Source organism: Eurytemora carolleeae, unplaced genomic scaffold (assembly GCF_000591075.1).
Source record: "Eurytemora carolleeae unplaced genomic scaffold, Eaff_2.0 scaffold433, whole genome shotgun sequence".
Classification (NCBI taxonomy): domain Eukaryota; kingdom Metazoa; phylum Arthropoda; class Copepoda; order Calanoida; family Temoridae; genus Eurytemora; species Eurytemora carolleeae.
The window spans coordinates 27,877-53,267 of NW_019396375.1; the positions used below are offsets into that span (position 1 = coordinate 27,877).

General features: G+C 32.6%; 1 protein-coding gene across 3 annotated transcripts in view; it reads right to left on the reverse strand.

Moving 5' to 3' along the window:
• Nucleotides 1-144: 144 nt before the first annotated feature.
• The window catches only part of LOC111701999 (uncharacterized), a 37,782-nt gene continuing 12,535 nt past the window's right edge, over nt 145-25,391 (reverse strand). Inside the window, exons 11-33 of one of the 3 annotated variants that reach the window (XR_002765326.1) lie at nt 19,103-19,227; nt 18,697-18,757; nt 17,941-18,018; nt 17,426-17,508; nt 17,216-17,276; nt 16,565-16,687; nt 15,955-16,059; nt 15,374-15,499; nt 14,630-14,730; nt 12,264-12,365; nt 11,644-11,881; nt 10,292-10,371; nt 10,063-10,140; nt 9,392-9,482; nt 9,083-9,142; nt 8,630-8,695; nt 7,822-7,939; nt 6,342-6,404; nt 3,214-3,466; nt 2,359-2,502; nt 1,932-2,089; nt 1,139-1,446; nt 145-705 (exon numbers count right to left, since the gene is read on the reverse strand). Coding sequence is in view for 2 of the 3 variants with exons in the window: in XM_023473516.1 (XP_023329284.1) it covers nt 1,394-1,446; nt 1,932-2,089; nt 2,359-2,502; nt 3,214-3,466; nt 6,342-6,404; nt 7,822-7,939; nt 8,630-8,695; nt 9,083-9,142; nt 9,392-9,482; nt 10,063-10,140; nt 10,292-10,371; nt 11,644-11,881; nt 12,264-12,365; nt 14,630-14,730; nt 15,374-15,499; nt 15,955-16,059; nt 16,565-16,687; nt 17,216-17,276; nt 17,426-17,508; nt 17,941-18,018; nt 18,697-18,757; nt 19,103-19,227 (2,367 nt within the window). In the remaining variant the exon portion in view is untranslated. Of the gene's footprint in view, nt 1,447-1,931; nt 2,090-2,358; nt 2,503-3,213; nt 3,467-6,341; nt 6,405-7,821; nt 7,940-8,629; nt 8,696-9,082; nt 9,143-9,391; nt 9,483-10,062; nt 10,141-10,291; nt 10,372-11,643; nt 11,882-12,263; nt 12,366-14,629; nt 14,731-15,373; nt 15,500-15,954; nt 16,060-16,564; nt 16,688-17,215; nt 17,277-17,425; nt 17,509-17,940; nt 18,019-18,696; nt 18,758-19,102; nt 19,228-25,391 lie in introns of all 3 variants that reach the window. The other 2 variants (XM_023473516.1, XM_023473517.1) reach the window with 2 other exon arrangements.

Below are 25,391 nucleotides of genomic sequence, written 5' to 3' on the forward strand. Positions count from 1 at the left end.
CTGTATGTGACCATTAGAAAAGTTAGCTCTGAATACTGGCGCCACATTCTTGAATAATTACAATATTTAAATCGACTTGCAAGGGGTGGACAAAAACGTTTCCGTCTTTGATATTAAACATCACCGAACAAAAAATAACTTATATCAATAGAATTCTTTATTTATAAATAAAACCATAATAAATACTTCATACAAATAATATTTAGTGAAAATATTGCTTATTAAAAATGCTCGATATAAATTTAAGAATTGATAAAACTATTAGTACAATGGAAGGGGGGATTATTAAGCAAACTGCATATATTTCACAAATCATTGCTGTTCTTCAACATATTGACACAGAAATTAAGTATCGCGGCAGTAGCCTTGTATTAATTCTTCTGAAAATATAACTAATTCAGAACATAGGAATTTTTAGAGAACTCCAAAAAATCGAAAATGTTTAATTTGTTTAAAACTTCTCTAATGTCTGCTCTATTAATTTCGACACAAATAAAAATGCCAACGCGAAAAAAAATTAATTTTAATTTTTACTCACAGTTTTGTTGGGGTTTCTAATCATTAGCAGAACGTTAAACTTTAAGAGAATACAAAAATCTCAGATTCCTGTGGAACCACTGAAATGCCAATAAACCGGTGCCTTTCTCAGTTAATATTAGGACAGTTGTATTCAATTAATCTATAGTTTACAATACAGAAGTTTATCTATTGCGGAATGTGTGATGACTCAAAAAAAGTAATTTTATTCATTTTTACAAAAAATTTTTTACTTTCAACTTAAATATCAATTTGACGCCAATGATCAATTTACTGAAATGAGTTAAATGGCTTTGCTTCGTTTAAGCTGTGGGTTATCAAGTTCAGATGATTATAAAATGCTTACTGGACAAAGACATTCAGATATACAAATCTGGCCTCTCATAGGTCAAAAACATCAACCTATTTGAAGCTAACCTCTGATTAGTCAATAAAAACCACATATTAAAACCTGGTCTTTGATTGGTTTAAGACATCAACCTATTAAAAGCTTGTCTTTGATTAACGTTAAACAGAAACAACATCTGATTTGCATCTTTGATTAACCACATTACTTCCCATTTAAATATTAAAACTAGCTTTTTATCACATATTCTCAAACCTGAACCATCACTGCAGAAATTAACAGTGGAACACTGTAACAGTATGAATAAAGTTAGGAATTTAGGGGATAAATTAATCCCTCAATAATTCAGTAAGTTACAACTTGATTTACAATGCAAGGAATACAATGGTAGTTCTAAATCCAGGAACAAAGTGATTATTGGAACAGTAAACTAAACCAGGAACATAAATTAACTTTGTTCTGGAACAGTCCACACCGTAACGGATTCAAATCTTGTTTAACATAATAATCTCAAACTCCGAAAGCCCTACTGCCTGAATCCAATGGAGAGGATGTTTTAGGACCTAAAAATTCAAAAAAATTATAATTATACCACCATTTATCGTGGACAGACAGGGGGGGGGGCTGGTTTAATGCAATAGAAATGATAGGATTTTATAATGGAAAATGAAAGTTTTATTTGCCGAGTTGAAAAAAACAAACATTTTATTGGAAAATAAATGAAATAACTAGAATAACTAGCTCTTTGATGTCCAATTTAAATTTTTTCCCCTCAGGGCATGGAAAATCATGGGGGGTTTATTATTGAAAATAAATACTCCAGCGGGCTGCATTGTGGGATGGTTCCAACGTATCTCCCTTTTAAAATTAATTTTGGAAGTTTTTTATAACCCACAAGTTAATTATTACCCATTAAATTAAAAACTTGCCTATTTTTACATACGATTAAATTTACTCTTTTTCTCATTTTTAAAAAAACCCTTTCTACTATGAACGGTAGGGGATGGGGTTGGACTTTCACTGAGCGTTTTAATTTTCTTATTGGTACCTGATATCGGTTCTTTGAGGTGATCCCGTCCTCGTCGATCATAATAAGCATCATCTCGCCGATCATCATATTCATGCCGACGATCGAAATCCCTACGATGATCATAATCTCCTTCTCTTGAACCTCTACGATCAAATCGATCCTCCCGGCGAAAACTCCTAAAATGTTTTAAAACTTAATTTGGATGGTATTTCGAAATTTTCATGACCATGTTACAGGCAAATCAAATCAAATCAAATCAAATCAAATCAAATCAAATCAAATCAAATCAAATCAAATCAAATCAAATCAAATCAAATCAAATCAAACCAAACCAAACCAAACCAAACCAAACCAAACCAAACCAAATCAAACAAAATCAAATCAAATAAGATTTTCAGGAATGTGTTAAGTCCACACTTAAGACTAAAAATGACGAAGAATTTACCTATCTGGGGATGAATCCCTGTAGTAGCCTCTATCTGATCTGGTGGGAGATGGAGGTCGCCGACCTCCGATCCTTCGCTCCGACCTCGAGCTCGGGGAATAATCTCGGCCTCGTGGAGGGGAGCTGGAACGGAAGGAATGATCTCTGAAAATTAAGAAGTTAACGTGGTTCAAATGAATAATAACTTGTTTTATTTTTAGGAATCTATCGACGAAGAGAAACTAAGATGGTCTTAAGTAATATCAAATGCAAGAACAAACAGGAACAAGTTTCATTGTATTAATATAGGATAGATTGTAAACAAAGCTCGTTATTCTTAAACTGGGAGGATCAGGCTTTAGAAATCATTGTTTACTAAATGTTGATTGTTTAAGATAAAACTAGTTCTTAGACTGGCTGTTCTATTACGTCATAGCAAAACTAACTCTATCTCCTTCATTATTGTATATATATTACTACCCTATGAATTCCATTTACAAATAAACTGCTCGGTAAATTTCTTCTCCGTATGAACTACTCCCAGACATCTCCATGTGAACTACTCCCTGACCTCTCCATGTCAACTACTCCCTGACCTCTCCATGTCAACTACTCCGTGACCTCTCCATGTGAACTACTCCCTGACCTCTCCATGTGAAATACTCCGTGACCTCTCCATGTGAAATACTTCATGACCTCTCCATGTAAACTACTTCGTGACCTCTCCATATGAACTACTCCGTGACCTCTCCATATGAACTACTCCGTGACCTCTCCATATGAACTACTCCGTGACCTCTCCATATGAACTACTCCGTGACCTCTCCATGTGAACTACTCCCTGACCTCTCCTTATGAACTACTCCGTGAGATTACCTGTCTCTAGCTGGCGGTGACATGCGTCCAATAGGTGGGGGTCGTGCATCCATCATAGCTCCAAACATAGGGAGTGAGGGAACCATCATATTAGGTAGGGATAGTCCGGATAGTACAGGTAGTCCAGGTATACCAGGTACCCCTGCTAGTCCGGGTAGTCCTGGTAGTCCTGGTAGTGGGGGTAGGGAGGAGGGGTCAGCAATACTACTTGTCTCTGAACATCCCCCATTTGTCCCGTTCACACCGTTATTCACTAAAAGAAAAAAACAATAAATATTAATAGTGTGTCCCGTCCCACATCATTTCGGATCGTTATTGGCTCTCAATTACGATGTTCGCGACTAATCAGAAAATTTAATGAAAGTTAATTATTATAAAAATTGTATAAGGCCATTGTGAACATTTTCTTGCAGAAAATACTAGGTTTTTCGAGTATTATGCGCGTATTCTTGGCTCTGAAGCGTGGAGATAATCTGATATGATATGGGACGCTCTGTATATCAACATTGATGACCCATTTTCTAAATTAAAGGGTCTTAAACGCGTAATTTCAAGCAATGTGTCAATGCCAGATTCTCAACGGTTCTCTATGTTTGATTAAGTATGAATTAGATATTAATGTTTATAATTTTGGAAACTGATTATTTTCAATTGTGCATTTCTAATGCAGGTATTTAGAATTTAACAGTTTTAACCCTAGACTAGACAAATAAAAATATCTTCCCATTATTTAGAAGATAGAGGTTTCAATGGTACCGTTGTGAATCGGCCGTTGCCATATTTGCTTGGAGGGTGGTCACTTAAAATTACGCGTATAGGCCCTTTAATCAGCTTTTTACCACAAAACCTTTAAAATGTTGAAAAAGGTATCATGTTCTAAAAAGTGATTAAATATAGGGGTGTTTAATGTTTTTATTAATTCCCCTAGTTTCTTTCTTCACATAGAGCCCTATGTAGTGCATTAAACACCCCTGAATATATTCACACTAAATCTTGATAAAAATATAAATATAATGTAATAAAGATAATATCCCATTGTTTGTGCTGGTGGAGAAGGTGGAAACTTTTAACAAATTTTGTTTTTATAATTTTTAGAAAGTTCATTTGTTAAAATTTTCTTAGTTTTGGTTATTTCTTGGTTTCACTTTAGCAATTTCTTTTTCCAATGAAAGCCTTATAAACATCTTGTTGAAATAATGACAATCCCATAAGTAGTCTTCTTGGTTTTGTTTGGTTTAGATATCAGTATCCTTTAGATGACTTATATTAGAAAGATGAAACAGAAAGGTATGACTAGATTTCTAATTGTTCACAATTTAATTTTTTTTTTGGTAATTTTGTACCAGTAATCATAAGACAACAAAACACATAAACCATATAATAACAACAAAAATACAAAACGTTACAAGAAAAAAGTTAATGAGTCAAAAATCATGCTGGAAAAAATGTCAGACAAAATCATGCCAGTGTTCTGGATCAGTAATTGGATTGCTTTTTGGGCTGTTTTTTCTTTGTTGATTCAAATTCAAGGTTCCCGGAGCCAGATTGCATTAAGATTTCGGGATCCAGAATCCTAAAACCAGGTTCCAAGATCCCAGTTCAGGTTCTTCCTGGATCCTAGATCCAGGATTTAAAATTTAGGTTTCGGAATTTAAGATCCAAGTTCCATGATCTGAGATCCCAGATCTGAGACCTAGGATCCATGATTCCGGATCCAGGATCTGGTATGCAGGTTCTAAGTTCCTGTATTTAAGTTCTGAGATCGTTGAAGGATTCAGGATCCATGTTTTGGAATCCAGGTTCCAAAATCTGGGGTATAAGTTCCAGGTTACAGTTTCTAGGATCCTGGATACAGATGAAAATAAAAAGAAACATACAAAAAAGTGGAGCCCATACAGAACATAATGTCACTAAACTTATCACCACAAAACTTATTAAAACAAAACTTTTCTAACAACAAAACTTATCAAAACAAAACTTATCAAACTACAAAACTTATCAAACTACAAAACTGTTCTGTTCTGTGACCTTCGCTTGTATCTAGATTTACTCTTATCTTGGTGTCCTGGAACACCTACTCCCAAGCTATCCTCCTTCATAACCATGTCTACCCAGAAAGGGACTGGGAAACAGAGTTTACCGAATTTTCTCTTAAAATTCGCGAATTTTTAAAAAATTGTTGGTACATTTCCATGATTTAAAAATTTAGATTTATGAATTTTATTGATAAGTTTTGAGTTTGATACGTTTTGTAGTTGATAAGATTTGTTTTTATAAGTTTTGTTGTTAGATAAGTTTTGTAGTTTGATAAGTTTTGTGATGATAAGTTTTGTGGTGATAAGTTTTGTGGTGATGAGTTTAGTGACAATATGTTTTGTGGTGCTAAGTTTTGTGATGATAAGTTTTGTCACTGATAAGTTTAGTGACGATATTTTTTGTGGTGATAAGTTTTGTAATGGTAAGTTTTGTCGCTGATAAGTTTAGTGACGATATGTTTTGTGGTGATAAGTTTAGTGACGATGTTTTGTGCTGATAAGTTTAGTGACGATATGTTTTGTGGTGATAAGTTTAGTAACGATATGTTTTGTGGTGATAAGTTTAGTGACGATATGTTTTGTGGTGATAAGTTTAGTGACGATATGTTTTGTGGTGATAAGTTTAGTGACGATAAGTTTTGTGGTGATAAGTTTAGTGACGATATGTTTTGTATGGGCTCCCAAAAAAGTAATCATGCAGATCAAGCCGGTGATGGTAACCTAACAAAAAGGAACTTAGGATTTTAAAGCGAAAAAAAAACGCTTTTAGAAAACTTAAAAGCTTTGTAACATCGTGCCTAAGTGTTCATCTTCAACTGTGCTTTGTGAATATCTTTTGTCATGCAATGTGATTATACAAGAGTACAGTTTTATTAAAAGAATATGAAGTTTTTGCAAAATTAATATAATTCTCTTGCACAAAATATTTGTCCAAAATAGAATGATGTTACAAAGCAACTCAAACAGGGTGTCCCAGTTTTCATTGAAATATCAAATAAAAGGAATCAATTTCTCTCATAAAGAGTTTTTATTAAAAGATACGTTTCAATTAATTGGGACATCCTGTTAATGTTGGATTTGTCCTGGACTTGCCAGCTTCTGACTCTGTATCAGGAGCAAAGGAAACAGCTTTACTTCGGACAACACCTCCTACTCCTGTCAATCAATCAATCACTTGTGGAAGATATTGAAAAAATATATCAATCCATCTTGGAAAAGACAGATTGAGGCTTAAATCCAAATTAGTACTGATGCCAGTAATGGACCACTTAGCCTGAGCTGAAAACTTTAGAATGGTGGATATCAGGATTACCGCTTAATCCACTCTTTTTCTCAATCTGCAGATTAAATATTGCTTGTTCTCCACTCATTTTTAATCTCCAGATTAATTATCCGATCAGGATTAAGGATATCCCATTCAAAAGTTCCCATCTCAGATAACATTCCTGGTAAAAACAACCCTGCAACTTGATCAACTTCTTAAGCTTCATATGTTCTGTTTACAAATCAAAAATAAGTTTCATGGAATAGATTCTGTTTCTACACCTGAAGGGTTAAAGAAACCACCTTCAATAAGAAAGGCTGGTTGAGTGATGAAATTGATGAAACAATTTCACGTTTGTTAGTATGAAAGCTGTGATAATGCATTTCTCATTTAATTTACTGTTATAACAGTTTTATTAAAGCAATAGTTAAAGAAAGACCACACCAAAATTCGGATGAACGGAACCTTGTATGACCGCCGACTGGGCTACAATATATGTAGCAGAAAGGTCCTTAAAAGCTATATCAAGGGCTTCCAACTTAAGCATGACCTAGGAACCAACCACTTAAATGCCATCATAAAGAATAAAGAATAAAGAATAAAGAATAATTGAATTATTTTTTTGTTTGTGTCTAGTTACTTTTTTAAACCCCGAACTTACTGATTTTAAGCTCCCGAAAAAGTCATGATTAGTATCTTTTGTTTTTGCTTTTCCTGGAATTTTAAGTTTAACCCTCCTAGCTACCTGGTTCTCCCTGCTGTATATTCTTAATGGTATCCTACCCCTCCTAGCTACCTGGTTTTCCCTGCTCTGTATATTCTTAATGGTATCCTACCCCTCCTAGCTACCTGGTTTTCCCTGCTCTGTATTCTGAATTGTATCCTACCCCTCCTAGCTACCTGGTTTTCCCTGCTCTATATTCTGAATTGTATCCTACCCTTCCTAGCTACCTGATTTTCCCTGCTGTATATTCTGAATTGTATCCTACCCCTCCTAGCTACCTGGTTCTCCCTGCTGTATATTCTTAATGGTATCCTACCCCTCCTAGCTACCTGGTTTTCCCTGCTCTTTATTCTGAATTGTATCCTACCCCTCCTAGCTACCTGATTTTCCCTGCTGTATATTCTGAATTGTATCCTACCCCTCCTAGCTACCTGGTTTTCCCTGCTCTATATTCTGAATTGTATCCTACCCCTCCTAGCTACCTGGTTTTCCCTGCTCTATATTCTGAATTGTATCCTACCCCTCCTAGCTACTTGATTTTCCCTGCTGTATATTCTGAATTGTATCCTACCCCTCCTAGCTACCTGGTTTTCCCTGCTGTATATTCTGAATGGTATCCTGTAGATCTAGTTTCTCCTGCTCAAGAGTGTTTGCTCGCGACTCTGTAACTGTCAGACGGTTTCTCAAGGTTCCAACCTCAGTCTACAAAAAATAAGAGTTTTACGAACACTCCACATCTCAAACCTAAAGTTAACTAACTAAATCAAGATTGGGGGGGTGGTATTAGAGTTTTGCGATGAGACATTTAAATATCCTAATTTTTTATGCCTTGGTATTATTTATTACTAACTTGCAGAATTAAGGCGAGAAATAATTCATGATTAGAGATGGGCGAAGTTTTTTTTTAATTTGTTTTGTACATTTCTGAAAACCAACGTTTTATTCGGAACTAGGAAAAAATGTATGAAACAAGATTTTAAAATTTACATATTTTTCTGTTTTTTTTTTTATCAAAACATCATTTTGATTTTTATATAATTAATTTCTCGTGTCTATATTTCCTGCATATCGACAGCTAGAAAGGAAAGTTTCACATTTCTACCGTGGCGTTACAAAAATCTCGTTGATTTTAAGATCAAGGTAAGTAATAATGAAAATGTTGGAGCACTGTTCGATACATAACTATTCATAAATGATTAAAAAAAATCAAACATGAGAGTGGTTTATCCCGAGATCGGCTAGTTGAGATCGATTAATTTGAAAAATTAATTGGTGATACATATTCCAGTTGATTGATTAATTGGTTGATTAGCTTACAAATAGGCTAGTTGAATGATTAATAGGCTGGTTGAACAGTTAACTGATTGACAAGATGACTGATTGATTGTTTACCTGGAGATCAGTTAATTTCCTTTCAGCTTGTCGCGCGGCAACCCAGTTCTCATGCGCTTTCTTCTCCTGAAAACAATTCAAACATCTAAGTTTGATCATAAAACATAATTCCCCTTGACCGATTGGCCTCAAATTTTTAATGAGGAACTCGGTAGAACCGCGGAAATGTTCTTAGATTGGTTTGAAGATAAGTTTAATGGGTTAACTTAAACAGGGAAAGAATTTTTCCCGGCTAAGTTGGGTTCCAAATCTAGTATACATAATACGCATATCCGGATTCAAAATTTAGATTTGGTTCCAGTTTTTGACAGGAAAAAAACAATAATTTAAGCTTTATGAAAATCACCTAACGGCTTGCGAGCTTAAACTCCTTATTTCGAAACATTCATAAGATAAAATTCAGGAATAAAAAAATTGCCTATAAATAGTTATCCATAAATAAATTTTTTACACCTGAAGGGCTACAGCAGCTTTCAAACTTTTCTCCTGTTCTTCAAGTTCAGATTTCAAAACCTGAAAATAAAAAAATAAAATACTAATACAGTAAAATCTATTGTAACACGGTGACATTTATGTTTGGTTTGGGTACATATATCTTCCAGGATAAAATTTTCTTATAAAAATAGAATTTAACTTCAAGAGAGAAAAAAGTTTTTTTTTACCTTTTCCCATATTTTATCATAATTATTTCTTTCCAATACAGTAACTTTAAATAAGTCTTGATGATTAACGGAATATTCACAATTCACATTTCCTTTTTACCTTAATAGCTCCCTTCGTGGAATCAAGTTCTTCTGTGACGGATATTAACTGTCTGGCTGTAGTGTCAGCACTACTGCTTACATCACCAAATCTAAACATCAGATAGAAGTGGGGTTAAATTAGCCACCTTTGTATTCAGAATGTTAAAGAATGTTAATTTCATAAATGTTACATGTTCAATAGTCTCAAATATAATTTTTTCAATAAAATAAATTATAAAATAAGTATGAGATATAGAAGGTTAAAAACGCGGTTGAAGAAGGAAAAAAATGATAAGATTTAAGAATTTTTATCGATATAATTTATGTTTTTCATGTTTTGACAAACTTTTAGATTTAAGTAATTTTATTTATCCAGATTGTCGTTTGTTAATTCAAAACAAGCAAAAGGCTAGAATATTAAAAAAAATTATCCTTCGAATGATGATCAAATATTGTAGTATTTCAAGTTTTAAAATTCAGCCCTCAGATTGGTCGGAAAAATGCACTAATCCACATATTACGTTGTCGACATATTTTAATATTTGTGAAGGTCCGAGATATCAACCAATCAGATCTTCGTCTGTTGAAAACGTCAACCAATCAGAGCTAATAAAAATCTGCTCTTAATCATAAATAAGTTGCAGAACTATTTATTAGTTCCGACCTCTGATGCTGAATAATAAAAAATACCTCGCACTCTGTAATCCCAACTGTTTCTGCAGTTCAGCTTCCTTCTTATTAAAGAACTGTTCAAGAACCTCAAGCCGCCTAGACAAAATTATTTAAATTTGAACTTGATCATATTTATCTCTCAAACTTCTCTTAAAACCAGGAAAAGATAATATTAAGAACATTTTCAGATTCTTACAGTATATAAGAAAAAGCGTAAAAAAGAAATATTAAGAAATTGGATTTAAACCTGTTGGTTTCCACAAGTTCTTTCACGGTTTCATCACGGGCGCTTCGTAACAAGGTCACTTCCTCCTCTTTAGTGGACAACTAAATAAAAGATTAGGTTATTAACATTGTTTATGAAAAATATTGGTACAATATTTACTTTCGAACGGGTAACAATTGTTCATTTTAGCTGAAGACACGGCCAAATAAATAACCATTGTTGTAAGTACAGGAGACATAAGTTCCAAAACTAACACTTGGCCCATTTATAACACTGAGTGATAGAAATGGGCACAAATTTAAAGACTGGGTTTTGGGATCCCGGCCCATATCCAGAATAAAAGCCGATAATAAAAACTACAACCAACATTTTATTAAACATGAAGAGGACAACAATTCCCAATTTTAAACTTTTTTATATTAAATCTATTGTCTGTATTCAAGACAATGTCAGGTTCTCCATTTTCGAACATATCCTGAATTTGAAACATTAAAATCACTGAAAACCAAAAATATCTTATAAAGACTAGATTAACTTCTGAATTATTTCTAGAATCTAAGTTTCCACATTTCATCTGTTAAATTAGAGAATATGGATGATTTATTTTCAAGCATTTAAACAAACAGTTTCCCGCATTTCTAGTTAAATCTACATTGTAATTTTTCCAGTAATTGTCTCAAAACCAGGATCTGTTCCGAAAACGCGACATGAGCGGAAATCCGGTAATTGTTTCGAAATAGGGATATGTTCAAAAATGAAATCAAGAATCATCAAAAACTAATTCTCCCAACTTTTATTTGTTTAAAATTGACACTAATTGTTTCAATATATAGTTTTAGCCATTTTTTATAAATGTATGGTGTAGTTTTGTTCTACTCGCCTTGGATTTAAAGATATATACTTTTGAACACATAACTTTGAAGATCAAAAATGCAAGAAATGTCAAACAATTTAAGAAGATGTATCTGAGCCATGTGCCCCTACGCTGATATGGTATGGGTCACCAGTAAAGCTGACACTTCTTCCTTGGATCAAGATGGTCCCTTAGAAGTTCCTCTTCAAGTAAACAAGTAAAACAAGTTTGGCCCATTTCTAACATTCAGTGTTAGAGATGGGCCAAATGTTAGTTTTGGAACTAATATCCCCTGAATTATAACAGAGATATATTTTCAAGAATTAAGAAATTAAGAAATGATGCATGAACTTGGAGAAAACAAGATTTGTTTTTGATTTAAAATAAACCCGTTCCAGTAAATCAAACAATGTCATGGAACTCAGGGATTGTCTTAGGCGCTATTATTTATATTGGAGATTCGATTGCGATCTAAACTTATATACACCTTGCGTTGATTTTAATACATTAAACTGGTGACCTGAGCTGATGCTTGAGAAAGGTTTTCTCTAATCGTTTTCAACTCATCTTCCATCCTGTTCATTTTGTTAGTAGCTCTCTTAGCAGCAACCTTATACTTGGCAACTTCGACACTACCCTCCTCACTACCCTCCTCACCATCCTCCTCATCCAGAACCTCTCCTAGATCATCAACCTCCCAACCTTCTCCATCCCCTTCTCCTCCTCCTAGTTCCCAGCCCTCAGCCTTCTCATCATCACTAAACAAAGAGAAAAAAGTCTGCAATTTAAAATAAAAAGGATGACACCAATTAGAATTACAGGTGATCAAAATTAGAATTCTAGTTGTCTTTACTCTTTCTTTTTATTAGAAATGGAAAATGTAATTTGTAATGGTTTTAACGGACATGTTAATTGTAAATGCAAACAAAAAAATCCAGTAACATTTCATTAAATATAAAAAGAAAGAAGATTACTTTCGTTCCACTATTTCTTGTTATTAATGTAGTTTAAAGGTTTCAGAGGAAATCTCCTAAATTCGATTAGGGTCAAATCAATATCATTTATTTATTGAAAGCTCTCTTAAAATTAAATTTATGATATGGGGAAAAATGTTGATTTTTTTAAGTAGCAGAAAATTACCTTTTTCCTTTCTTTTTCTTCATCTGTAGAATTGTCTCTTCAAGAACCTCAACTTGTTCTTCTTTACTTTCTAGTTCATTCTTATATATACTCAACCTAGACCTGAATATTTATATAATTATTAGGGATCAATCTAGAACCTTGATTAACTCTTCTTTACTATCTAGTTAATTCTTATATATACTCAACCTAGACCTGAATATTTATATAATTATTAGGGATCAATCTAGAACCTTGATTATTCTCTTCTTTACTTTCTAGTTCATTCTTATATATACTCAACCTAGACCTGAATATTTATATAATTATTAGGGATCAATCTAGAACCTTGATTATGATAATCTTATGAGGAAAAAAATGTAATAATGGAAATTCTTAAACGAGATGAAATAATCTTGATGTATTCTTTAACGAAGGCCGCAGGCCTGAGTTAAAGAATGCATCAAGATTATTTCATCGAGTTTAAGAATTCCATTATTACATTTTTATCCTCACAAGATTATTATTATATCATATTTGTGAGGTTCCATGGGCACATACCCAAGAAATTATAGTAAAAAATAATTCTGGTGAAATCCAACTATTTCAAGTTGGAACAGTTCACATTATGAAAGGTTGCAAATAAGTTATATGCTCTTGTTCTGACTAACACTGTTTTTTTATTTTTCTAATGTTAAAATGTTTAAAACCATTTAATATGTAAAAATTGGTTCTTAATTTGAAAGTAATGCATGTGGTGTGATTGTTTCCATAGTTTAGTTTGTTTGTTTACCAATATATAATGAATTTGCTTGTTTGTCAAGTTAATACTACATTTAGATACAGCATGTTGAATGTGCCCTGAGTATTTTTTAGATGGGGAGAAGGTATTGTAGTGGGTTGTCTTTATCTCCTGAACAAAATCGTGAAATCATTTACAAAAGAAATCATTTCCTGGATATTAGATCCTAAATCTTCCATAAAGAGGAGATAAATCAGGTTATCAGTAAGAATCAGTTCGACATGAACTGATTTAAGATATTTGTCTTTTATTCATTAAGCAAGATTTACTGGTTTGTTTTCAATATGGAGTGCTAAGACCGGCCACTAAAGGTTGTGACAATAGTATTTCAATGATACGTTTTTATAAACTAAAATTTTTGGTTTTGTTTGTGGTTTCACTTCATCATCTCTGACTCAGGCTGAGGTACTTTAAAACTTTATAAAGTGAAAAAAAAAAATAATTGAAATCGTGAAGACATGACAAACCTTTCCATTTTTGAAAAGCTCTAACCATTCTATTCCAAATATGCAGGGATTTGCAAAATTTCACCAAACTTTGTTTGCAATGAAGAAAACCCAAAAACAAATTGAATAAAGTAGGCATCCGGGCAGTATCCTTTGAGACTCGGTAGTTTGATGAAATTGTCCAATGGAAGGCTTTAAGTACATGGTTTATATTTTTTGGAAAGGTTAGAAAATGTTAATTAAACACAGGGGGTTCCACTCTTCTTTCAGGACTAAGGTTAAGATTTAAATAGAAATTCCTGAATAAAGATATATCAATACTTCAAAAAACGAAAAAGGTAAGTGAGCATGAAAAGGTAAGTGAGCATGTTTTACTAAAGTAAAAAAGGTAAGTGAGCATGTTATTTTAAAGTATAAAAAGGTAAGTCTGCATGTATTAATATAAAAGAAAAAGGTAAGTTTGTCCTGAGCATGTTGTCAGTACAAAATAATTAAGTTAAGACCAATATTGATCTATGTTGAAAAGATCAATATAAGAAGCGTGTAAGAATGAATATTCCTCAAGAAGTGTAATAATTTCCATTCTTTAATGCTCGGAGCGTGTAAGAATATACATTCTTTCACGCTCTGAGCGTGTAATAATTTCCATTCTTACACGGTCTGGCGTTAAAGAATGAAATTTCTGCACCTACAGTGTAAGAATAAGCATTCTTAAACGCTAGGAAGGGAACAATATTAAAATTGTTCCTCCTGAACCGTGTAATAATGGGAATTCTTACACGATAGGTTTACTACTATGGAACCGAACAGATATGATATAATAACTCTTCTTTACTTTCTAGTTCATTCTTATATATACTCAACCTAGACCTGAATATTTATATAATTATTAGGGATCAATAGACTTAAACATTTACATTAGGTCTCAATATAGAACCTTGATTAACTTCCCTTTACTGATAATTACATGACTATGAGGGATCAGCATTTACAACATCTTCTGAACTTACATGTATACATTCTTAAATATGATAGTCCCAAAACGTAAATACACCCTCCCCCACTCTCAATATAGTTTACTTTTTGAAACACCCCATCTTCTACCTATCTGATCTCCATTATTGGAATAATATAATTACTTGATTGTACTAAGTTCTGTCTCAAGATCTGAATACTGTTCAGTTTTCTCCTCCAGCTGGGATTGAAGTAGTTCGGTTAAACTTTGCCACTCCTGCTCATTCTATACAAATAATATAATTAAATCATCATATAATAATAAATAGATCTGCATTCGAAGGCTAGCCGTTAATTGAATTTTTGGTTAAAATACTACAAGTGACGTTGTATATCAAATAATAATAAAGGTTAAAAAATGGGATGGATCAATGAGTAAATGATCTGTTGCTAGTCTATTTGAATCCAATAACGTGAAAACGGCTGAACCAATCGGGCCCAAATTTTGTGTGGGACCACACTTGACCCCCGGAAGGTTTATAAATAATCAAAATTTAAAAAATTTGCCTCCGACAAAATTCAACATTTTTTTTTTATGAAATCCACGAACGTTTTTTTGGTTTTGTTTTACAATGTATAAAAAGAGAAAATTTTCACAATTGAACAAGAGGATGGCGCGAAGCGCCCTTAACTTAAAGCCCTGTGGTGACGTTTAAGTTCTGTACAAATAATATTAACGGTTGAAATGAAAAATAGGATGGGAAAATGAGTTTTAAATAAATAGAACTGCCTTCGCCAGGCTATCCATGGCTGGCCATTTATTGGATTTGGATTTCTGTAAAATATTCTTAACAATGATGACGTTTTTTACATGTTAATTTGTAAGCCATCCAACCTGCTTAAAAAAGCAAATTGCAAATTTAACAAACCTTTGTCACGTTCTCTAAAAGTTTGAATTTCTCTTCTGCGATCTGATCCTTCTGTTCCATCTCTCTTGTTAATTTATCCTTGGCTAGGTTCGCATTCGCTAGGTCAGCTCGGAGCTGTTTCACCTCCTACACAATACCAAATATTAAAATAACAATTTGCGTCCTCAGAAGTGCACAATTTCTTTTTAGGTAATATATTTTAAGTATACGTTTTCATCTTTTTCCAAATTAATAATTATTAATAAAATTTTTAATTCGTAGCTGAAAGGCCCGACATTGCCCGTGAAAAAAGTTGAAATTATAAAAAGAAAAAAAAACGCCATTTTTTTAAAAAAGAAACAAATTTTTAGCTTTTAACAAATTTTAATTTTTAATTATTAATAATTTTCTGAACATGGCGTTCCAACGGAAACCGATAATCAATATTTTCACAAACTCTCATTGACCAGGAGAAAAATTTTGTTGGCTCTGATTTGTCAAATGTCCCAAATATAGCAAAAATTGCTTTCTCGTGAAAAAATTATAAAAAGTTCTAATCTCTTTTCAAAAAGTTATTTTTCATCCAATTTAAATCCAGCTACCTTGGAAAGTTCTTTAGTTTCCTTTTCCTTCTTTTTCATTTTTGGTTCATATTGCTTGAGTATATCCTGCTGACTCTCAAGCTGCTTCTGCAGCTTCTGCACCAACTAAACAAATAATCTTAGTCATGGTAGTAATAAATTACCCGCTTAAGATGATCTGGGAAAAACGAGAAATTAGTCATACAAAATGAAAGTACCTATTATTATTTATGTTATTTTTAACCCAAAAATTTCTACAAATCAGATAAGAACACCTTAAAAAGAGTTTTCCATTATTTATGCTATTTTTAACCCAAAAATGTATTCATTTTCGCCTACAAATTTCTACAATTCAGATAACCACACCTTAAAAGAGTTTTCCATTATTTATGCTTTTTTAACCCAAAAATGTATTAATTTCCCCTACAAATTTCTCCAATTCAGAAGAAAAACAAAATTCAAGAAATTTTTCTGATTTGCTTTTTATCCAGAGCATTGATTTAATACCTCAAATAGATTATCATTATCATCTGGTTAATTATTATTCTGACTATTGATTTTATGTCTCTAATAGTTCATCAGATAATAAATTTAATACCTTTAATAGTTTATCTGAGAATTGATTTAATACCTCTAATAGTTTATCATCTGATTGATTATTATTCTGAGAATTGATCATCTCCTCCACCATCTCCTGCGCCAACTTGAGCTCCTCAAGAGCAGCCTCCTTCTCCTCCCTTGCAAGCTCGGCCTCCTAGATAAACATCATCAGCTATATATTTTTTCAAACCCAGCTTTCTATTTACTCAAAACCAGCCTTCTATATTCAAAATGAGTCTTCTAATCTATACAAAATACAAAATAAGTCGCCTATATGTTAAACATAATCCTAGAAAGTAAATTCAAAAGAATTCTCCATGTCCAGTAAAAATAAGCCTAGTCCGTATTAAGAATGAGCCTCCTAAATAAAATATATATCCAAAATGTGCCTCCTATATATAATATTAGCTGATGGGCCCGGGGTAAAAATGTATTGATTTTTTTAAAAATTCAATTGTTAAGTCTTAGATACGCCCCGGCACCCATGAGTGTCCACAAAAAATTTCAGCCCAATCAGTCCAGCCGTTTGGCCGGCTATCAGTGACATATCTACGAATGTCTTGTTTTATTAGATAGATGGAAATGGTATTGTAAATTCTAGAAAAACTATCAGCATTTATGATAAGCTACATTTGCCCCAAATAAAATGTAAAATAATAATTTTAAAAATCTATTGTCTAACCTTTTCCTTATCTTGCTGAATTGCAACTGCACGGTACATTTCTTCCTCAAACTGGGAACATCTAAAAACATTTTATGTAAATTACCTGTGACCAAGATGTAATTCAATCCGTAAAAAATATGCATTCCATGGAAGGATTGAGGAACAATATCACTAATAATGGTTGGTAATAATAATAATCATAATAATAATAGTAATATCATCGCTGACCTTTTCTGAATTTCCTGCTGATAATTAAGTAGCTGAGTTTTCTCAATGTTTGCTTGCTCCAGCTGTATTTCTAGTTCTTGGACCTAAAATAGAAAAAACATTTATTACCAAGGTTCCGGATCCACTGGATTTCTGCAACATTAAAGCTCCCTAGATAAAAAAAGATTTTTGAGGATCTAGAGAAAAAATTTAAAAAACGCACTTCAAAAAAAAACTTCATTCTTTATTACTTTTTACCCAAAAATTAAGTTATTAATAGTATTTCCCCTAATATTCCGCTTAGCACAATTAAACATACCCAATACCCGTCTTCTAAAGTGGGAAGGTAATGAGAAGAAAATATACAAACCTGTCTTGATTTGAATTTCATCATTAAAATGTCAACTTTAAAACATTCAAAATAAGATTTTACAAATATAACGTAATATTATGGTTTTAATTGCGTAACTTGGCACCTAGGGTCTTGACTTGAACCACATTATTAAAATCAAGATAAAATAAAATATGAATAATACCTGAGCAGATGATACTGTAGACATAGACCCAGTATTCTCACTCATCTCTTTACGGAGTACAAGAACTTCGTTAGTACTCTAAACAGTGCATTTTGTTAAGTACATCTTTACGGAGTACAAGAACTTCGTTAGTACTCTAAACAGTACATTTGGTTAAGTAAATCTTTACGGAGTACAAGAACTTCGTTAGTACTCTAAACAGTACATTTTGTCAAGTACATCTTTACGGAGTACAAGAACTTCGTTAATACTCTAAACAGCACATTTTGTTAAGTACGTACAAGAACTTCGTTAGTACAATAAACAGTACATTACATAATGGAATAATTCATCAAAGGGTAAAGATCGAGTTGACTTAATTTCAAGTGACCCTACAATCTACATTTTTAGAGTAAAATATCCGATTCACACCGGTACCTTCCAAACCTTAAAATGAACTTCAATTAGGGAGATAAGTTTTTCATCTTGAACAAATGTTACGCATACTGCATAGTTTATAAGAAGGTTAGTTGCAAAATTGCATCTATCATAGACGTTCAACAGTACATGACTTTTTCACAACACCTTGAAAGGGAACAAAAAACGTGAAAAAAATACAAAAAATATAAAATTAATGAAATACGGAATTTAAGATGCAACAGCATGTATTTAATCTATTAAGTTGTTAATGAATAGTTCCTAGATTTCGACCTCGGGTTGAAAAAAAGTTGTAAATTTTCGAGTTTACAGTTTATTGTTTAGCAAAGAATTGATTACCTGGAATAGTTTCCTATCAAGCTCTGCTAGTTTCGCCAGTAAAGGTTTCTCTCGCGTACTTCTGCAAATTAGACAATAGAATATTATTTTAATATAAGGACTCAAGAATCAAATACAAGAATGGGAGTGGGGGAGGAAGGGGGGGAGAAAAGGTTGAAAACAGTCACGCGAGCAAGGCAGTCGAAGCCTTAAATAGCGTCTCAGAATTATTTACTTCCGAGAAATCACCCTAACGTTCGCTAAGTTAAAAAATTAATATTGGACCAAAAAAAGTATTTATTCCACAGGCGGATAGAAAACTAAACCCCCACCCTATGCTACTTACCTAGCTACACAGGAGTTTATAAGGTGTAGGAGTAGTAAAATGAAAACAATACCCCCACCGCCCCCCTAAACTGCTACATACCTAGCTACACAGGAGTTTATAAGGTGTAGTAGTAGCATAGTGAAGGCTATAATGACAAGGAGAAGGGCTCTATCCGCATTAATTCCTCCTGCTTCATGTACACTCTCATGTAACCATCCAGGAACCTAGATAGATACATATTTATCATAGAAAAGTATAAGATTTGATAGATAAATGATTAATATATATTATTATTGTAAGAATTTGTTACAACACTGAATGTAGATAAAAGAAAACAGGGAAGTTTTTAAATTTACCAAAAAAATGAAAATTTCATTCCGACTTAAACTTTATTTCAATAAATATATATATATAAATACAAACAGAGAAGAGACCCCGACAAGGAAAATATTTCTACAAGAAAATTGATAACTTAAAAAATGACAAATAAAAAACTAGGCTTCTTTCGTTTCACAACAATCTGTTGCTCTGGAATTTATTTATCATTCTTAAACTTTGGCGTAATATTTTATCAAAAATTTTTCAACTTTGACGACCCATAAACCTTCCCTGGGATATGAAAGTTGACTAGAAAAATGTGGGCCCAATCGGTTCAACCGTTTTGACGTTTATTGGATACAAACAGAAAACAAAGTATATATAGATAATGCATTGCAATTATGAACTAAACGTAGAATTGATAAAAAATACTAAATCAATAGAGGAATAAAAAAACATACATTTGAATACATGTTAGTCCCTACTCTCTGTTCTACTGCACTGAGATTTTATTAAACAAAGAGAAACTGAAGGGAGCCAACTTCTTGGTAATAAAGAAACCACAGAACATTTCCGTAACCAGGAAACAGACAATTATATACACATATTGTTGTAATGTGGAGCAAAGTAAAGCATAACCAACAGATGGTCCAGTGTGTCCTAGTTCTTCATATATATATATGCATGAAAGGGAAACCAGACTTTTTGTTCAGAAAATATGGAAGATGCTAATCGGAACCAAGGAAAAAAGAGAGGCCGATTGAAACCAATGAAAATCAGGGGAAACCAATGGAAACAAAAGTTAATCATTGGAATCAAAGGAAACCGATGGAAATCAACGAAAACCAATGGAAATCAAGGGAAACACCAATGGAAATCAAGAGAAACCAATGGAAAATACGTGAAACCAATGGAAAATATGGGAAACCACCGAAAATCAATGGAATCACAGGAAACCAATGGGAATCACGGGAAACCATTAAAAATCAAGGAACACCAATGGAAATCAAGGGAAACCAATCGAAATCAATAGAAATCAAGGGAAATCAAGGGAAACCAATGAAGCCAATGAAACTCAACGGAAACCAACGGAAATCAAGAAAAAAACCATTGAAAATCTAGAAACCTATGAAAATCTGGAAAACAAGGAGAAACCAGTAAAAAGCAAGGGAAATCACAAATCTCAAGACTTGACCGATGAGAGATATATTTATCCTCTGATCTCAGAATGGTCAATCAAGTAAGTAAAGAACCGGAAATGGGAGAGAAATTAGAGAAACAGAAAAGGGACGGGAAGTAAAGATACCGAAAAGGGAGAGAACTTAAAGATAAAGAAAAAGGATAGGAAGTAAAGGTACAGAAAAAGGGCAGTAAGTAAAGATACAGGAAAAGAACCGTACGTAAAGATACAGAAAAAGGGCAGTAAGTAAAGATACAGGAAAAGAACCGTACGAAAAGATACAGAAATGGGGCAGTAAGTAAAGATACAGAAAAGGGCAGAAAGTAAAGATACAGGAAAAGAACAATACGTGAAAATACAGAAAAAGAACAGGAAGTTTAGGTATAGGTATACAGAAAAAGGACAGAAAGTGTAGATATACAGAAAAAGGACCGGAAGTAACCTACAGGAAATCCTACATATTGCTGCCCTTGAATACCAATACCAAGATTAATATTATTATACATATATACACATATATACACATACCGCTACACATTTAACAATAAAAAGTTAAGCACAATTTCTCACAGATAGATGGATCGACAGAGAGATAGATAGTTGGATAGAAATGTATGTGTATGAAACTACTGGTTTGCATATGCTTAGTTAGTTGTGTATAAACCGGCGTTAAATACAATACTTAGTTCTCAACCAATTTAAACAAGAAAATGTTGATCAAATAGAGATATTTTGTCAACATTAACAGTACGAAGCGTTCATATTGGAATTCAAGGCAAATTACTGACAGTATGTATAGTTCAGACAAATCCTAAAAATTCCAAGAGAGAGCTGCAGGGTAACCCACAAAGGATGGGACTGTAAATTCGACCTACGACTCCTTAAATATGACAATTCCAAGGTTTCATTTATTTTTTATTTTTAGCTAACAAGACAGAAACAAGTTTACAGTTGCGGAGAATCGTGAATATAAGGAAACAGACGGTATAAATTCCGTACAGTCGTCTCTGAAGTATCAACCTTTATGAGTAATCCCTTGTATACACAATCTAATATCTTATTGAACACCCTATTATGAATATTTTTTACAAAACGCAAAAAAACTCATGATTCTTCATACACGTAAACAAATTTTTACAATCTGAAGTTATTTTATAATTTTCAATATAACGATTTTATCAACAATTGACAGATTCAAAATATGACTTTTCTGAGAGTGAGAACTGAAATATTACAATGAAGCTACTTTATAGGAAATGAGTGTGAGATACAAAATTGAAAGGTAAGCACTCAAAAATTAAAAAATAAAACAAAATAGGACATGATTGAAGTTTATCTGTGATTTGAATAAACTTTCTAGGAATTAATATGAATATAAATGAATAGCAAGAATTAAAATGGATATTAATAAATATCTAGGGAATGGAAATGAATATAAATGAATATTTAGGGAATGGAAATGAATACAAATGAATATTTAGGGAATGGAAATGAATATAATTGAATATCTAGGGAATGGAAATGAAAAAAATGAATATTTAGGTTATGGAAATGAATACAAATAAATATTTAGGGAATGGAAGTGAATACAAATGAATATTTAGGAAATATAAATGAATATAAATGAATATTTAGGGAATGGAAATGAATATAAATGAGTATCTAGGGAATGGAAATGAGTACAAATGAATATTTAGGGAATGGAAATGAATATAAATGAATATTTAGGGAATGGAAATGAATATAAATGAATATTTAGGGAATAGAAATGAATTTAAATGAATATTTAGGGAATGAAAATGAATATAAATGAATATATAGGGAATGGAAATGAATATAAATGAATATTTAGGGAATGGAAATGAATATAAATGAATATTTAGGGAATGGAAATGAATATAAAAAGAAGGCTTGAATTTCCCAAAGAATTCACAATGATCCCTCATCTCAACTTCAGACATAAACGCAGAACTTTAAAAATAATTCTAGGAATATAGGGGGTGGTATATGATGTTATTTCCGACATCTCAATCTAATTATGAAGACAAAAATGATTGACAAGAGCACCGTTAAACATCTATCTGAATAATGATTGCAGAAACATCGTTGTTATTTGAGAATTGGGACAATTTACTCTTTTAGCAGTAGATATCCACAAGTCGTATCTAACGATGGCAGAGACAAAATTGATCAATTTCCAACATCGAGTCAGAATATTTCCATTTACAATATACTAAGCTTTAAGATAGTAATGGTGTGAATCTTTAAATTAAAAAACCGCTGTAAAAGTGACTAGCTATTGCTATTTTTTGTTATTTGTTTAGAAAAGTAGATTATGGAAGAGTTGTAAAATGCCCCACCACAGAATCAGTAGTAGGTTAGAGACAAATTTGTCCTTTTACAACATTTTCGAATAAAAATTTCATTCAGAATACTTTCTTAATTTTTAATTTTAATTATTCTTAGATTAAAAAGACTAAAAAGAGACATATATATATTTTTTTAAGTTTAGAGGGAGCGTATGTGTGGAAAAACTTCGCCAAAAATAAAATTTTAGCCCCCATTCTAGTTAATAATGCTGACCTCTCATTTAGCTAAGACTTTTTTTCAATGGTTTTAAAATAGTTGTTTTGTGAGTTGTGCATGCAAAACAAAGTTATATTCTTTATAGGAATTGTTAATCTATCAAAATAATTAAAAAATATTTTGCCCCTTGGACGCGGATTCGTGGATCCGTATAGTTTGCGGATCCGGATCCAAGAAACCATAATGTTGCGTATCCAGTGAATCCGTAAAAAGATTTTTAACAGTAAGCACGGTCAAAAAAGGGTTTTTAATATTTATGCTCAGAACGATTTAATAAGATATTTTTACAGAGGAGCAGTTAAACAGTGAAGTAAATCAGAGAGATCATACTGACCAGGGGTTTACAAGGTATTATTATTATTGGTGTTATCATTTATCAACTATTTTAATAATCATTGCATTCAAAGGGCTTCACGCTGCACTTTCTGTAAAAATTTAACTTTTTTGTTTCATAATAATAAAAAAAATAAAGAACGAAACTGATAAATAATTTTACCCTGCCTGGGGCAAGGAGGGAATTGTTAAATTCACAGTTAACTCTCCACTTTTTCTACTTTTTATCAAGATTCCATCATTTTCTACAATTCAGCGACAAACCATCAAACAATATTGATCAAGAAAGGAAGTATTGAAACTTGAAAATAATAGCTTTTCTTAACATTAATCCTTCCTTTTATGTCAAGATGGCGAGAGTATCCACCCGACCTCCTGGTGGAATGGAAGCCTAGACCTAGAGTACATGGAAACCTATCCTATCTAGGAGAACTAGGAGTACCAGTCCAAATACCTAAGGTAAGACCTAGACCTAGAGTACATGGAAACCTATCCTATCTAGGAGAACTAGGAGTACCAGTCCAAATACCTAAGGTAAGACCTAGACCTAGAGTACAAGGAAACCTATCCTATCTAGAAGAACTATGAGTACCAGTTCAAATACCTCAGGTAAGACCTAGATCTAGAATACAAGGAAACCTATCCTATCTAGGAGAACTAGGAGTACCAGTTCAAATACCTCAGGTAAGACCTAGATCTAGAATACAAGGAAACCTATCCTATCTAGGAGAACTAGGAGTACCAGTTCAAATACCTAAGGTAAGACCTAGACCTAGATTACTAGGAAACCTATTCTACCTGGAGAACTAGGAGTACCAGTTCAAATACCTAAGGTAAGACCTAGACCTAGAGTACAAGGAAACCTATCCCATCTAGGAGAACTAAGTTCAACTTTTGAAAAAAAGCATTATGAAAAACTATGCATTATGTTTCATTATTAACTTGCATCTTTTTTAACAAATTTTAGAAAATTACCTCCCTTGAATTTTTTTTTAATTGGAAAAATTTCTTTAACTGGGAGGGGGATAAGTATATGCCTGAAAATTGTTGATGCATATTCTGTCAATAAATCTCGTAAAATACTGATTTAGGAGTTAAATGAGGAGAAGGAGAAGAAGTTTCAGATTAATCAGTTTAATCTGATGGTTAGTGACATCATTTCAGTAAACAGATCTTTAAAGGTTAGTATATTCTAAAATTATTTCCAGCAAAATAAATTAGATGCTCATGGATTTATAAGTTAATTTTTATTTTTTGTTCAATTCACTTCATTAAAAAAGATTGTTTCATCTCAACAGAGATTTTGCTTAAAAATACGTTTACTTTTCAATATATTTTATATTTAGGATGTTAGACTGGAGCAGTGCAGAAATAAGGTAATTAAACTAACCAAAGTTTGATTTTAACATTGCCAGCTTAACCCTGAGTTTGGAACTTGTAAATGACTATATAATAAAATCAAAGATATTTGCAAAAAACCGGGGTTTCTGGGAAAAAATATCGTTTATTTTGACTTTATTGCGATAAAGGATTGGCCTCGTTGTGCTCCCGATTTAAAAAGTTGAGACATTTCGCGCTTTTCCAACAATGAACATTCCTTTATTTGTTTCAGGAATACCCCGCCTTACTTCCATCCACCAGTGTAATTATAGTATTCCACAATGAAGCGTGGTCAACACTTCTTAGGAATTCAAAATATTTTTTTTAAAGCTAAATTTCTAAGAAAACATTAAATTTTTAGAGTTTATGTACGATTCATCCTTTAAACCTTAGTCTTGGCAAATATGATGGGAATTGTTCTTGCTTGCCATTTCTTTTTAAAAGTGACTTGCAGTAGATACAAGAAAGGAAATAGACAGTATTTCTCATTCAAGATATAAATACTACGATGTCTATCTGATTGTAACATAAAGGGCGCAGTTATGAATTGGGCATATCAGTATTACTTTCTAGAAGAAGTTTATATCACGT